Here is a 16,973-nt window from a genome sequence, read left to right on the forward strand (position 1 = left end):
AATGTCCTTGGAATTCAGAATTTGTTGTTCTGGATTGCAAGGTTACATTTTGGTTTTGAAAGCAATGCCATTACATGCACAAAGATTGAAGTGTTTGGGGAAAGGCTATCAAGAAGGTCACGTGCTTAGTAATGATTAACCTGATGCAGTGAATTGATTGAGAAACAGCCATCTATTTTTTGAAAATTTTAGTTACCATATTGCTTCTTAATTCTTGGTGTACATAGTTCTTAGGCCCACATAGCACATTAGCAAGTAGCAAAATAATTTATTCTTTCTGGTTTGTCAACCTAAAGAATGAGGAAAACATAAGAATTAGAAACGTCAGGATGCTCCTTTCAGCAGGAACTAAAAAAAATTAATTGTAAATCATTCATAATTTGATGTACCATTTCTCCTAGAAGAACAAAGGTAAATTATGATTTTGTTTGGGAAGTATCTGAAATATAAACCCTACATCATAATGGTAACTAATTATGTAGCATTAGTGAACATGGTTTATGTGTAAACTATAAAGTTTACACTGTTATTTTTAAGGGGTTTCTCACTCAGTGAACAATCAGAATGTGAAGAAGTGGATTAAGTACTAGTAAAGGAACCATAAGCCTATCTTACTCCACTAGAAATTCTGGGAATTACAAAAAATAAAAAATAAAAAATAAAAAATAAAAAATAGAAAAGAAAAGAAAAGAAAAGAAAAGAAAAGAAAAGAAAAGAAAAGAGAAAAGAAAAGAAAAGAAAAGAAAAGAAAAGAAAAGAAAAGAAAAGAAAAGAAAAGAAAAGAAAAGAAAAGAAAAGAAAAGAAAAGAAAAGAAAAGAAAAGAAAAGAAAAGAAGAAAAGAAAAAAGAGAAGAAAATGGTTAAAGTTCAGAATCATCTGAAGTTGGACTAGTACTACTATTAGCTGCAGTTATACTTATGGGAGTTTGGAATTGAAGGTTTTGATATTTCTGTGTTGATGTATTCACAAGCAAATATCCACAAAATTCCACTGCATCACTTCAAAATCTGTATTATTAATGCATAATGCTAAATTTTTACCTATAGATCTCAGAGGGATTTTACAGACATCCTTAGTAATCTTAGTTAGACTCAGGATAAGACAGTATACTCTGGTCCGTTAAAGTGGCCTCATTCCTGTCTGTACTCTATCCCTACAAGAATTCCAGAAGTCAGCAATGTAGGTACTAGATCATCTGCCTCTGGGTATACCGGGGTGTGACATTCAGCAAACAAAGTAAGAGAAATCAGAGCCGAAGGAGACAATCTCTGTGCATGCTTCTAATATACCGCTAGACCAGGGATCATTTACACCACTTTCTGCCCCGCACTGTGACTGGATGGAACATCTAGTATCATACATTTGACTTTGCCAAAAAGTGCTTGGGCATGCTTGTGCCCAGAATGATTCTTTCAAGACCATTGCAGAACTACCTTTTTAATCTTCATGAATATTTATGAAGCATAACTGTTGAAGAGCTTGAGCACTGGATATGCTAAGAGTGAAAATATTTTTAGCAACTAGTTCTGTGTCCTTCATAAATTACAAGATGTTCTGTTGAAGGTTATTTTTTGTCTTATCCTGGGTCTTGTCACATTAGCAATCTTTATCCTACTCCTGGAGCTGAATTATTTCCACAAAAGTTCCTGGTAAAATAAGAGAACTTTCTTCATCTTATACCATCTAAATATTATGGACAAATACCTAAATGCAAAGCAGATATTTTAACAAATTAAAAAAAACAAAATAGAATATCACCAAGGACAAACAGAGACCTCAAGAGGATTATGGTTTGTTTCAGTTTAATTCTCAAAATACTGAAGATGACAAAAAGGTAATAGCAAAATGACAGCAACAGAAATAAATAAATTTTTTCTGAAAGAGTTCTGAAAGGAAATTCCATCTACTTGACATTCAAACATAAAGAGTTTTCTTAAAAAGTCTTCTTATAAAAAGAAAAAACATTTAAGAACATGTCTTATTTTAAAACCCATGGGCAGTCCTTTTTTTTACGTATGAAAAATAAATTATTTCTTGAAACACTTTCCCCTCAAAAAGTTGAGCTTATTTTTGTTATAAATAGACCCTTGTTATACTTGCTGATAAACCGTATTCCATTATTAATTTCTTCTCTACTTCTTAATATTCTGCTTGTATAGACACTGTAAGAGACATTAGATCTATTCATTTTCTATAACTAGATTCTTTAACTTGTGTAGTTAATTATCTATTAGTTATGGTAATAATGCCAAGGTTGTGGGCCCTTTATGGGCCATTCATTTAAGAGTGGACTTGATGATCTTTGTGGGTCCCTTCCAACTCAGAATATTCTGTGATTCTGTAGTCCTGTAGTCCCATCAGAGGAAGAAATCATTTTACACTATCTCTGCTAAAATCTTCAGCCTTTCCCTTGTATTGCTCCTCAGTTGGAGTGCTTGTAGTGGGTTAGCCTTGGTCAGCAGCCCGATGCCCACCCAGATACTCTCTTATTCCCCTCAGCAGGACAGGGGGACAAAACAGGATGAGAAAATTCATGTGTTGAGATCTAGATAGAGACATTGCATAGTAGTTATTATCACAGGTAAAATAGTTGACTTAAGGAAATTATTTTAATTTATTTTTTGAAGTAGATTTGGAGAGTTAGAAACATTATCCTGCCTTTTAATCTCAGCTTCACTTGTGACTCCTCTGCTCGTGCTGTGAGGCACAGAGGCTTGCAGTCAGTCCACAGCAACTCCTCTCTGCTGCTCCTACCTCCTCATGCTGTTTCCCTGCATCACTGTGGGCTCTCCATGTGGGCTGCCATCCTTCAAGAATATCTGCTTCGGTGTGGACTTTCCATGGCCTTCAATTCCTTCAGGAACTATCCACCTGCTCTGGCATGGGATCCTTCATGGAATATAATGTGGACATGTGCTCCAGCATAGTCCTCTCTCTGGGCTACAGGGAAATACCTAATCCAGTGCCTCAAGCATTTCTTCCACACTTCTTTGACGTTGATGTTCAGTCTTTTTCTTCCTTCCTTCTCTCCCTGTGTGGTGGGTTTTTTCCGTTCTTAAATTCATTTTCACAGAGGTGCTACCAGCAGGGCAGTGGGGCTTAGCTGTGACCTGTGGTGAGTGTGGAACCAGAGGTATCTGGAACCAACTTTGTCCTGTACTCATCTGTCCTCACAGAGGCTGCACTTGGTACACTACTATAGCTGCCTCCTTTTCAGCCTGCCTAAATCCCTGTTCTCTATGTTTAGCCTCTGCTACATGCCACCATGCAAAAGTCATTCCAGCAAGCCAGCCTTCACAGTGACAGAAAATTGTTTGTTTCTCCTTGTACTCCTAACTATTAAAATCTTGATAAGCTTAGTCTATCATAGTTTTCAGCCTGTCCTGGCTCTTAGGATTCGGCTGTTTAAGCAGGTTAATAAAATAAAATGTACACACTGTTTTTCTCAATACCAGTTAGCAACCTACTCATTCTGACACTTTGGGACAGGTCAGGGATCAAAGCAGCTATCCAGTGTGCTCTTTTCCTTCTGGCACTTGGTCAGAAAAATTACTCTTTGTCCACTTCTGTAGTGCATTTCACTTCTGCTGATTGAAAGGTTCATATGCTAGCTAGCAGAACAACTTCCATGCAGACCTGTCAGCAGTCATGCCTTGAAATCCTTCCACTGTTGTGTTTCACTGCCTCACTGCCACCCCTGTTGTCTCCTCTGAAATGTCCCTAAACTATGAGATCTGGGTCCCATGGTTCTATCAGTTGAAAAAAAATATGAACACTGTATCACCCATCCAATTATATGTTTGTAAAAAATATAAAGACAGAATTATCTTTCTTTATCTAATTTAATGGTTTGGGTTTTTATAATACAGCACAAAGCAGTTGGAGATGGGGTGAGGTCACTGAATACGTGAGAATTAGTAAGGTTTTAGCAGTAGATTGTTATTTCTGATGTGGTCCATAACAATCAAATGCATTTCCTTATGATGACAGTTTTATGACCTGCAAGGAATTAATTTACAATAGGTTTAAGTCTGTATACAAGTGACTACATCAGTAAAAACACTCAGCATAAGTGGCAATAATTGTTAGTTGCAGCAAGGAGACCACAAATTGATCAGGTCCTGGAAGAAGAGAACAGTTATGAGTCTTAAGTTAGCTGCCTCAGTCAGACTCCAGTAGATATGACCTAACACGTTTACGTACACTTTTTAGCCATGTTTCTCTCAGTTAACTGGGATCTACAGTCCATCATATTATTTAGTTATCTCAATAATGATTTAATAACCCTTGTTTTAGAGATCTCAATTTTTTTGCTTAGCCTAATGAAACTCCCAATATCGTTTTTCTGTGTGTTAGACACATTAATATTAAGGGTGAAGCCTGCCTGTGTGTGTGCTCAAAGTCTGTGCATCACTGTGATCCTGGGTTGTTCTCAAGTGGCCCTATCACAAGCCTGTTGAAACAGTGAGTATGTGTACATGCAAAAAAATCACAAAGAAAACCCAATTAGTTTGTTAAAATTCTAAATAACTCCTGTAAGAAATTTATATTAGGAAACCAGTTATTATTTCTCTGTGGTAAGAAAAAAATGCAGTAAAAACATTACTTTTTCTCCTCCTGCATCTCAAATGAGTGCTTCTTAATTTCAGTGTGTGATGAATGACTTTTGTTTCCCCTCCTAGTAATCTGACTTTCTTGATCCGTGTTCCTAAAGATCAGTTGTGCAGGACATACAGGTGTTAGCACAGCTGGCTTGCTGATGACAACTCTGTCCATATAGCTGTCTAGTGTGTCATCACTCATATTGTTCAGTGTCATTCTGACCTAGCCAAGCTAAAAATGGTACTCCAGCTCAAGAGGGATTTAAAAACCTTCACAAAGTAAAGATAAGACATTGCCGAATGTCATATCCATGTGTTTAACTGTTTTCAGTTTCGACATATCAAAATAACTAATTTCAGGATGCATTTGTTTTTGTCTGTTGGTTTTCTTTGTTGGTTTTAGGGTGGTTTTTTGTTTTTTTGGGGGGGTGGTTTGTTTTGTATCTGTTGGTTGAGGTGAGTTTTCTTTTAGGTAGTTTTTTTTTTTTTTTTTTACGGCTGAATACTTGTGCATAGTTTGCCTTCTGTAAGGAGAAATCCTTGTTCAGAGAATTGTGGAATTATTGGATACATTAACTGTTATTTTCTCCGGACATAGGTTTGTTTTCAGCCCAAGGTCACTGAAATCTTTTCATAGGGGATGTATTATAGTACCCATCTTGCAGCTACAGAGAAGCTTAGGTGCCATGGTCAACATTTGCAAAAAACCAACTCAGGATCAGATTAATATCTTATTCAACAGACCATGTAGTCTGTGTATGTAGTAATATGAGAAAGCGTGAATTAATCTTAGAGGTAATTCTGGGATGGTACTCAGCTCTGAAAATTAATTTCCATAATCTTGACTAGTCTTGAAGGGAAAAAAAAAGCCAAAAAAAAAAAAAGCCAAGCACACCCAAAACATCAGTTTTATGTCTCCTTACACAAATACTGTTATGCAGTAATTAATGTTCTCTTAGAAACCACCTGTGAAATGGCTTGTTTTGTAATTAAATACAGATTTGTATGGCGGTAATCAGAAAGGATAGTCACTGAATCTGTACGCTAATACCGAAATTTTCAGTAGTCATTCTACTGAGGTAAATATTCTGTATAACTAATTGCGATAATGTATGGCTACCTACAGTAAGGTATGTCAAAATGCTATTTAAACCTCCACTATCAACTGAAGTCAGACCCTTGGATTTGAGGATGTATTTCTTCTTTTGATGAATGAGTGTGCAATGATGGGATGGCTTTTAATGACTACTCAAACCTAACTGTGATGGCCATATAATAAGTATCCTTTCAACTGTACCATGTATCTCTTTTCCCTTTCCCTCCTATAAGACACGCTTGTCTAAGCAAAATACATTCTGATTTGGTGTAGTTTGATTTTTATCCTTCTTGGGGGAAAAAAAAGGTTTGATGGGGTGTTTTTGCAGTTCAAATGACTAATTTGGTTCCAAATATCATTCCTCACCTCATTCTCTCTCTAATTGTGGCTATAGTTTTCCAGATTTTAGATGTTTGATTTAAAGTGCCTTCAGTTTAAGATATGCAGTCTTGTCACATGCAGTTTCTTTACTTCTGGAGTGATCCTTGATCACTGAAACATCCTGTTGGAAAATATTGTATCTGAAATTATATAGGCCCTCATTCAATAAGATGAATATACACTTCTTGTAGTAATTTCCTTACTTTCAGAGCAGACTCAGACTCTGGTGTTAAGACCAACCAATATTAACAGATTGACACTTTGATCTGACAGGGTGCTGTGGGATGTACTTCTTTGGATATTACTTGTGGCAAATTCCGCAGCAAAAAATTTGGGGTCTGTATTCCCTTAAATGCATAACACTTAGGTTGATCACAGTTTTCTACAGAGTCCACAGTATATGAATGTATCATGAGGAAAATAATCTGTATCAGCAACTTACTTGAAGAACTACTGTTATCAAGATAGTGTTATTGTTGGTGCAACTTCCTGTATATTCATTTGTATTTTTAATATAGAGTAAAAGAACATCAACAATTCATACTAAACATAGAAAAAATTAGGAAGTGTTCATGAAGGTTTAATTCTATCCAACGATGTATATAATTTTTTATTAGTGTTCTTAGTTCTATGATCATTTGTATAACACTATAACAAAGACTTGCCCATTGAAATCAGTTACTATGTAACTTACTTCTGTTAAGTTGCTTCCCATGGCAAAGGACCGTGTCCGGCAGATGTGCATATTCTTAACTTGTGTAATATGGCCCCACCCTGCGGGTTGCCCTGGAGGTACAGACACTGTGCAGCTAAATCAGCCACATACTTGCAAGACTGTGGTTAAGACTAAGATGTGGTTTGCATTCAAACTGCTTTCTTCTTTCAAAAAGTTGTAAACTCATTTTTGCCTATTGCATGTCACATGCAGAACACACAGCAGCGTGGTAGAAACCATTTTGCTTGTACTCTTTTAGAATGATTTCTGTATTTGCAGCTTCTGTTAAATCAGCAATATGGTCATCTCAAAGACAAACAGGTTAAATCACTGTTTTCCATTCGCTTGTCACCAAATCATTGTAGATCTTGTTCTGCTCTTTAAATTGCAGATGATATGCTAATAAAAAAGTAGTAGGAAATGAAAGTAAAATAAGCCCAAAAATAAGTTTTAAATGCAGAGTTGATGAACTTTGAACTTATAAAATGTTCTGATATATAGCTTACATTGTGAAGTTTATATCCATAAATAATTTTTATTTTCTTTTCACCATAAGAAAGCATTGATTTAGGAACAAAATAGAAACTAAAATCTCAGGTTTGTTGGACCAGTCAGATAGCAACTGGGAAAAGACATCAGGAAGGGCTGAACACATTCTTCTACCATTTACAACTTGCTAACATTCAGTACCATGTCTCTATTGGCATAACTGGACATACCACATCAAACTGTGCATAGAAAAACCAAAGTGAGCACCACAGTGGACTGTAGACAAAACTATTGTTAATCTTGAGCAGCAGAAAATTTTACAGTTCATTTTTGGACATGTAGAATTAGCCCATCAAATTCTACAGCTTGTTTCGGTCAATAATGTAACTTCAGTTTATTATTCAGTTTCAGCTTTGATCTGAATTAATGAGTACTTTATTGATTTTAAATTGAGTGGCTATAGTGTTGTCTTCTTTGTTGCTCTCTTAATTAATTAAAAAGTTAAACACTGTCATAAGTCACTCTTCTTTATTTTAAAATGCTGTGAGTATTGTAGTAGAGTTGTGTGGATCCATTTGTGATTTTGCCTGTTTTCAGATAGTATTTATATATGTCTAAACTGAAAAATCTAATGATCATATTTAGAAGCATGCTGTCACAGTACTTAACTATACTCTGTATAAAATCACTCTTGCAACTTTTCACAGTATGAGCTAAAATTATGTTTACCAAAATCAGAAATGGCCAAAACCTTCACTAGCATTGGATAAATATAAATTTATATATTTTTTTCTCTATATTAATTTTAGAGTACAGGGAAGTGAAACCAGCTTTAGACATTTTTAATCATTGCAATAAGCCTGATCAGCTGAATAGTTGGTTTAGATTTTAACATTAAGCTCTCTAGCTTAGGGAGACCTTTCTGACTATATGGTCCTGCTTTATATTTCATATGGAGGAAAGAAAATGTCATTAAATACAAAAAAGCTCTGAAAACCGCATTTTAAAGCTTAACTGCATAGGGTGGTTCTTCTGCCTGTTGAGCTTGCAGAAAAACCCTCTTTTAAATAAGAAATGAAATAACCCATTTTATCTTTGTCTCGTGGTTCTTTAATGTAAGTTTGTATGTGTGTATTGTTTTTACTTCATTAGAGAATGAGGAAAAAATACAGTTTCCCAACTCCTGTCATTTTGTTTCTGGATCTCAAAAAGCCAATAGGTGGAAGTTATTAAATCAGTTCTTTACTAAGATTTCATACAGAAAATCCAACATGATTGCATGCAGGCACGGCCATTATAGCTTTCCAGTCCTTGAATTGGTAGGCACTTGGAATGTTTTTCACTTCTAGTGAAACAATATAGTGATATTTGTACAGTGTACACCCAGTCTTTTGTTCTTACAATTTTTCCTGAACCCTCATGAGTATTTTTCAAAGGAAAAGTCTGCCTTAATTTTCAGTTTCTCAGTATGCATATTGATAATGAGATGTACTCTCTACAATCTAAGTATTTACAAACACAAAAAAATGTTGCATTTGTTTTTTTAATTGTGAATCCTCATATCAAAAATCATACTCTTTGAGAAGCTAATACATACTTTTCTGATGCAGTGGTATTAATGGCATTTGTTTACCACAATGCAGCCATTTAAAAAATGTGGTTTATATTTTGCTGTTCAGTGAGTGTCAGACCCTAATACTGAAGTAGAGAGTTTGAAACTAAAAGGGTTAAAAGGACTTCTACTGTCTGTATTGTGTGTATATATTATACCTACATTGCTTATACATTGTTTTTTTCCCCCTAGTATTAGCAATCTGCTTTTGTACTTTGACATAGGGATTTCCCTTGTGAATTTTGTCACAGAAAAAAGAGAATCATCAATATCGCAGTTAAACTTGACTTTCAAAGCTAATAGTATCTCATTTGGGGGCTGAAATTTAATAAATTTTCTTTGATTCTGTTTGAGTTTTTAAACATCAAACAATGAATTGGCCAGGGTGCAGTAAAATATTTAGATCTATTGACTACGGTTCAGAAGGGTAGAAGGCAAAACACTGGTGGTTTGATGTTGATAAATTCTTAGTACCTTAATCCACATTAACGTTTTCTTTTATCTGTGTGCATACTGGCAGCAAAGACACTGAAAAGTTGGTGTATATATAAGCTATAAAAATGTAAATCCTGTGTGTGCATGTGTGTGTGTGCACGTGTGTGTTTGTATTTAAAGCAATGTATTTTGTTATATTCAGCAAGGTTAACATCTGACCAGAATTACACATGCTGACAGAACACTCCAGAGAGCATGTTTGTTCCATAGGACTGTGTATCCTGAACCTAGTGCACTATGTGTGCAAAAAATGTGTGGAGGACCTTTCCTGTTATAAAAATTGCATCATAGTGCATATGTTTGGCAGCCACAGGTATTGACAGGAATTCTTTAGGTCAACCTGGGAAATGTAGGGCTCCCTATTCTCACAGAACAGAGGAACGAATAAAATAAAATCTTTTCTTCTTTGTATCAGTAGATTTGCACATGCTTCTTTCAATCAGAGCAGATTTCAAAGGCTCTGCTATTACTTGAAATATGTTCACTCATAATGAACATTTTACAAGAATCTAATTTTGTGGTTACAGAAAAGTAATCTGGGATTTAAAATTAATAGATTTATGTTTTAATTCAGGTTCGGTGCATTTTTGTGGACAAGGCAGCTTCTAACAAAAGCTGAAATTTAGCTAAATAATACTTAGCAAATGGTATATTTATTGATGTATATGTATTTGGTATATATCTAGTATATGTTTTAGTATATATTCAGTATATGTTTCAGTATTAGACTGTGCATTAGGTCATTAAAACAGTAAAATTTTTTTGCAGTACTTACTATTGCTACTCAACAGATGCAGTGTATTCCAAATGAATAGTTTTAATCTATTCATTTGTACTAACATATATTTGTATGTGTGTCTATCCATGTGTATTAGAATAAAATCTGACTGCTGGGATCTCCTGGAGGCGGACGTTGTAATTTTTGTATTAAATAGAATGAAAAATGGGTGTGTGGCATCATATGGTGTGTGAACATACGTGGCGTGCCTGTGGAAGTTGCGCCTTAAATACGTATAATGGCCTGTCCGTGCTGGTAGACTCACGACATGTTGCGATATGCGGCGCAGGGCCGCGTTTCCAGGAGCGGCCCGGCGTTCCCGCTGCGCCGCGCCGTGCCCGCGGACAAAAGCGCGGGCGGCGCTCCGCGCGCGGCCGGCAGGTGGCACTGCGACACCAACGGCGCGCGGTGGCCGGGCGGCTCGGGCTGCGCGCGTCCGGCTGCCCGACACCGCCCGGACATCGCCTGTCGGGGCTTTGTGCAAATCCGGGCCTGCCCGCTCCGAACGGCACCCTGAGAAACTGCGCCGAAGTCGATTAATACCACTTAGTGCGTTTTGCCTTACACCCAGTCCGCAAAAAGCTATCTAGTAACATTCCTTTCTTCCTCCCCCTCTTCCTCTCCCCCCCCCCCCCCCCCTTTAATTGGAAAGCTACAGGTTAGTTCATTTTGCTTTGTTTGTGGATTATTCATTTTATTCTGACTTTTAACTAAGTTGTTTCTAAATGAACCTTATTCTGGAGGACTGATACCACAGTAGACAGAATCCACATGCCAGCTTCTCATTGATGTGATCACATGAACTTTTTAATTTCACAGCTTATGTTTGTTTCAGTTAGAAGTACAATTACTGTTTCTTTTCTTATGAGGTTTTTACAGGCGACAGATCTGTGAAATGTATACGCCAGCTGGGCTACAGAGCCCTTAGTGTCTTTTCTTCTCATTTCAGACCAGGGGAAGATGCTTTTTCTTCTTAACATTCTCTCCCAGCACTCTGAATTAGAGATTTATTTGCAACGAAAAATCAATTAGTCCTAAATTTATTCATGGATTTCAGGTCCAGCGATCAATGCAAGTCCACTCAGTGGGCTCAAGGGGACCCAGTTCATCCCAGTTAATGTGTCTGAAGGGGAATTACCATTGATGCTGTTTTTTTCCCTTTAGGTCAGAGATCAGGCCTTGCTGCCGTGTACTGCAGCAGCCACGAATGACTTCACCCTGGAGCTACCCAAACTGCACCTGGAGACCTTTTCAGAGGAAGGGCTGAAGGGCAGGCCAGAGGCTGCAGCATTTCAGGTTGGAGTATAAAATAATCCTGTTTCTTGTTTTCATTTTTTACAACTGAGAACAAGAAGCTAGACCACTCTGAATGTTTGGAGAACAAAATGCTTCAAAACTATTGCAGTCAAGAGTTGAAAAAGAAATAATTTTCATATAAACTGTTGGATGTGGTATTTCAGAGATGATGTGAACTTTTAATTTTGCAGGTATAATGTTAAATAACTAACAGAGATATGACCATGGAAAAACACAAATTCTGTATTTCAAAATTAATATCACCCTATCCTGTCCCCATTTCCTCTGCTTAATTTACGCAAGACAAATAGAAATTAAAAATGGGGGGAAAAAAGGACAAGATTTTTATGCTGCTACTTGGTCAGTACCAGATTTTTTCATATTTCAGTTTTAGAACTAACAATGATTTTTAGCACTCACAATTTGAAAGAAACTGCTATTTGGAATACTTTAGTATAGAAGCTATTTTGTTCAAATACTTTTTAAATACTTGTATGTTTCAAAATACTAACTTCATTAGAAGGAAACTGGGGAAATTAACTGAAAATGTACATATTTTCAGCTCTGAAAATGGATTCTGTGCAATGCCTCCTTATTGTTCTTAAGTTTGTTATGTCTTCTTCTATACAAACTATGCCTTAGTCTTTATAGCTGTGCAGAATACATTTTTGTTAAAAGCAGAATATTTTGTTTTCCCAATGAGAGAACAAAAGGCAGAGTGAGTACATACTTCTTTCTTTGTGGTCTTCTATCTGAATCAGAGAGAGTAAAGGTAGTCAAATAAAGTGCAAGGATGTTAGACAATGCAAATATTGTATAATATGTATACTTTTTTGTAGTAACCTTTTTAATTGATTGTAGATTTTCTGTTCTACATGCAGTATATAATTGCAAAACCAAACATTCAAGAAAGGCAGATTCTAAACTGGAAATTTCTCACTGTTGCCCTTTTGCATGCATGTCTTTCAATATGAAAAAGATTTAAATTATGTGTGTATTATCATGTTTCCATAATAAAGTAGTAATATGTAACACTGTGAGATTCTCATGCACCTTAGTAAGCACAGCTGTACATCTCTGGCAGAGGGTAAGTTGGAAATGCCTCTCCATACAGTGATGATCACTTTTAAAGCTGCATGAAAAGCTCCACAGGTGCATCTTTTTTCAAAGAAGCTGTCATGGAAATCACCAGCTTTTAAATATTACTTTTCTAATTCAGGAGCCTGTTTGGTGATATCTGCTTCTGTTCTTTTGTCTCATCCCAACTTCCATTCTTTTTTGACCTTCCAAAGATTGCAGAAGCATTTCCAAGACAGCCTATTTCATCTTTATTTCTAAGAAGATTACAAGAAACAGTAGTATAAAAAGTTGCATTTCACATTTGTACAGAGTACTTATTTGTGCTATAGCTAGCACATAGTAATGTATGTGCTGCACTGATAGTGCAGTGATGTAAACCTACTTTTTATTTACCTGACAGCTTCAGTTACACTTGGTTACTCTGTGCGTACACAAACAGCTCCAATGGTTCAGTTTGTATCACTGTAAAGTTCCTTTTCTTCTTACCTTTATCCTTTTTCCTTTCCCTTCTTTTCCTTCCCCTTCTCTCCCTCTCCCTAGTTACATAGTGCTTTTTTGATAACTTTCTAAGTACACTGTAGAGATTTTCTTCTAAAATTTTCCTTTCATATCTGGGAATCAGCTAATTGATTTTAATTTCATGCAAAACTACATTAAGAGCAATCTGGTAATCTTGAACGAGGTAAACCGTGAGTAATCACTTTATGGACACTTCTCTTTAAAACCAGTGGAATTGTTTTCATACATGTTCTCTAGACCTGCTATAGTTAGTCTGTGATAAGTACAACTCCGTTAAAGACTGTATTATCTGCAAGGGTTAGACATCAGGATTTTTCTCCCAAGTCTAAATTTATTGGTATTTGATTGTATATTTTTTTAAATTGCATGAAAAATTAAGATCTTAAATTAGGCAGTGTGATAGGGATGAAGCACTGGCTATCAGAACTGGTGAGTACTGACAGAAGATGACATTGTTCTATTTTTATTATTCATGCATCTAGTTTGTAGTAGGTGGCTGAAATCAGTAATTAATTATATATTCAATGGTCTGAGCATATCACTTCTTCATCATAGGGAAGTAGTATGCATCTTTTAAAGAATTGTATGCTCCAGCTTAGACCTTTAGGTAATGAAATGAAATACTTGGACACACCATTCTGTGTATCTTCTCCAAAGCCTGCACTTTATGAAATAGCTCCTAAATTGCAAGGTTATATAGTAGGTTGAAATGTTAAGTTATGCAACAAGAATATCCTTGTACTGAGCATCTTCTAAAGCACCATGCAAGTAGTGAAAGTATGACTTAATTTGTAGGCATTTGTTAAAATTCTTGACGACTGCAGCAGAATTACTATAGTAGTTTGAAAATGTCACTTCAGCTGGATAGGTAATGGAAAAGGTGCAGTATTTCTAAGGTTAAAATTAGATTGCTATAGCTTTGAAACAGTCTCACCTGATATTTAATTGCTGTGAAGAATGTTAAGTCACAAAGCTGTGCTGTTTGCTACTTAAGTTAGAAAGTGGAACATTACAGTATTGTTTTCAAGCACCTGAAACACAATGAACACAGGATTTATGATGTGCTGTTCTGGCCATGCCGGAATGTTCCTACTGGAGACAAAAAGTGGAACCATATATGAAGTCTCCTATGAATATAGGATACAGAGTGAAAAAGGCAACTAAAATGACATGGTATTACCAATCCTAGTAGCCTTGCTTGGCAGATGACCATTTAAATTAACCAGTAAAGGTTATCAGCTCTTTATAAAATACAAAATTCAATTACATCTTTAGAATGAGGTTAAGGTTACTTAATAATCTTAACACTCTCTTCTGAAATAGTTTTTTTTTGGCTCACAGAAAAACTGGGCATTCAGGACAATAATTCTGAATTGTCTCAAGTACTTCTATATCAAATACGTAATTGATACTACTGCCAAACATTTTTACCTATAGACAGTTCATAAAGCCCCCAAATAAATCAGATGAGATTAAAATGTTTATGTATAAATAATTAAGCACCAGTATATTATCACTGTATGTTTCTTCTGTTTGGAGAGGTAGATGCAGAAGGATAGAAACTGGTATGAAAGAAACTTCTTTAAGAAAATTTAGGTACCTCAGACACATATGTTAATGTTATGTTTTAAAGGAATTATAGTTGATTTATGCTAAAACTGCTTCTAAATATTTATCAGCATGATCCAGCCTATCTGAAGACATGACTCCAGATACTAGTTGAACACACAAAAGGAACAAGAAAAGGAACAAGAAAAGGATCTGGGAGTGCTGGTCGACAGCAGCTTAACACAGGCCAGCTATGCCGAGATGGCCAAGAAGGCCAGTGACATCCTGGCCTGGATCAGCAATAGTGTGGTCAGCAGGACCAGGGCAGGGACTGTCCCCCTGTATTCAGCACTGGTGAGGTCACACCTCAAATCCTGTGTTGAGTTGTGGCCCCTCCCTCACTCAGTACAGGACAGACATTGAAGTGCTGAAGGGTGTCCAGAGAAGGGCAACAGAGCTGGTGAAGGGTCTGGAGCACAAGCCCTTTGAGGAGCAGCTGAAGGAGCTCAGCTTGGGGAAGAGGAGGCTCAGGGAACACATGTCCTAGTTTAAAGGACAGGTGTCTGCCAAGGCAGGCAGGAACCTCCCTTGGAATGGAGAATGTGACCTCCTTCCCTCCAAATTATTATGACTTTGAAATTATGGGACTTTCAGGCAAAGATATGGGAAAAGGAACAACAATTCTCTACTAGTATGTATATGGATAACAAGGCAAACAACAAACAACAATGGCAGTGACAACAAACAAGGTTTCTAAAGGAAGCACCTTCTCCATCTCTCCTGCCGGCCCCCCGCCATTACCCACGTGAGGGACAGGGCCGCGCTCGCGCCGCAGCGACAGCAAGCAGAGCCGGAGCCCGGTCGCGCCCTCTCGGCCGCGGGCCCTTTTCCCGCCGGTGCAGTGCCGGTCGCGGCCGGCAGGGGCGCCGGTGGCTCCGGGCCGGCCAGGGCAGGGGCGGTGATTGCCCCGTGCCGGCAGGGGGCGCTGTGGCGCGAGCGCGGCCCTGTCCCTCAGGTGAGTAATGGCGGGGGGCCGGCAGGAGAGATGGAGACGGCGCTTCCTTTAGAAACCCACAGCGGCAGCTGGTGCCGGTGCCCCTGCGGATGGCGAAATGAGCAGCAGCAGGAACCTCGGAGGCTGGCACAGCAGAGGCGAGCACACTCCGGGTGGCCAACAAACTGTAGCAAAGACTCTGGAGCTGTGCCAGGAGCCGCGGGGTGTCCAGGCGGGCATGGGGTGTCAGGTTAAATAAAACTGAAGCAGTGGCATGAAACAGTGGGGCTGGACAGCAGCAAGGCGGGCTGCCACAGGAAGCTGCTGCAAGCAGCCAGGAGACGCTCCCTCCGGGAAGGGATCAGGGGTCAGGTCCCCTCCCAGTGAGGCTGGGTGTTGGAAAGGTCCCAGTTCAACAGCTGCTCTTATGAGCAAATGCTCACCCACAGTAAGGAGAAAGCAGTGCAGGACAAAAACTCCACAGTGGCAGCAAATCCTCTGGGCAGCAACAGTCCAGCCCAAAAACCGCACCTGTCCCACTCCGATCCCAGGAGAGAGAGAGAGAGAGAGGGATGAGCCCAGCCCCTCAGCCCCCAGCCAGAATCTCACGGTATCTCTGCACTTCCCAAGGCAAAGCCCTTCAGCCAAGAGATGGCAGCAAACGGCACCCTTCCCCCTCTTCCTAGCCACATCCTTTGTCTCCCAGGTATCATTGTTACCATCTCTCATGCAACAAATGGGAGAAAATTCCCTGAGAGAAAGATAAAGAAAAATCCTAACCTCCAAGAACACGTCATTGCTCTCTACAGCTACCTGAAAGGAGGTTGTAGTCAGGTTGTAGTCAATCTCTTCTCCCAGGCAACTAGCAACAGGACAAGAGGACATAGGCTCAGACTGTGCCAGGGGAGTTTCATGTTGGACATCAGAAAGATGGTAAGGCATTGGAATGGACTTACCAGGAAGATGTTGGAGTCACCATCCCTGGAAGTGTTCAAGGAGCAATTGTATGTGGCACTTGGTGCTATGGTTTGTTGGTGTCGTGGTGTTCGGTTAAGGGTTGATGATCTTGGAGGTCTTTTCCAACAGTAATGATTCTGCGATTCCTCCAGGTGGGTTTGAGATGGTTAAGTTTTCACTTTGTCTTGCCTGTCTCTGCCTCCATTTTTGTCTCTCTCTGCCCCACACTCTCATGCTCTGCTGCCTGTCCATGTGTCCCCTCTGCACACTCTCCGCTGCATGCAGGCCCTCATGGGTGTGCACTTGCTGCTGTGTGCACACCGACCATGCACACCCGCTCTCTGGTGCTCTTGCTTTCCCTCTCACTGCATGCCTGCTCTCTCTGCCCTCCACACTCTTGAGCTTTCCTTC

General features: G+C 38.5%; 1 protein-coding gene across 7 annotated transcripts in view; it reads left to right on the plus strand.

The window, feature by feature from the left end:
• Nucleotides 1–16,973, plus strand: part of CCDC171 (coiled-coil domain containing 171) — a 157,867-nt gene that overhangs the window by 103,385 nt on the left and 37,509 nt on the right. For all 7 annotated transcript variants that reach the window (XR_011147782.1, XR_011147783.1, XR_011147785.1 and 4 more), the window contains one exon: nt 11,333–11,464. Coding sequence is in view for 1 of the 7 variants with exons in the window: in XM_069002102.1 (XP_068858203.1) it covers nt 11,333–11,464 (132 nt within the window). In the remaining 6 variants the exon portion in view is untranslated. The remainder of the gene's footprint in view (nt 1–11,332; nt 11,465–16,973) is intronic.

The sequence above is a fragment of the Aphelocoma coerulescens genome (assembly GCF_041296385.1).
Source record: "Aphelocoma coerulescens isolate FSJ_1873_10779 chromosome Z unlocalized genomic scaffold, UR_Acoe_1.0 ChrZ, whole genome shotgun sequence".
NCBI classification, from domain to species: Eukaryota; Metazoa; Chordata; class Aves; order Passeriformes; family Corvidae; genus Aphelocoma; species Aphelocoma coerulescens.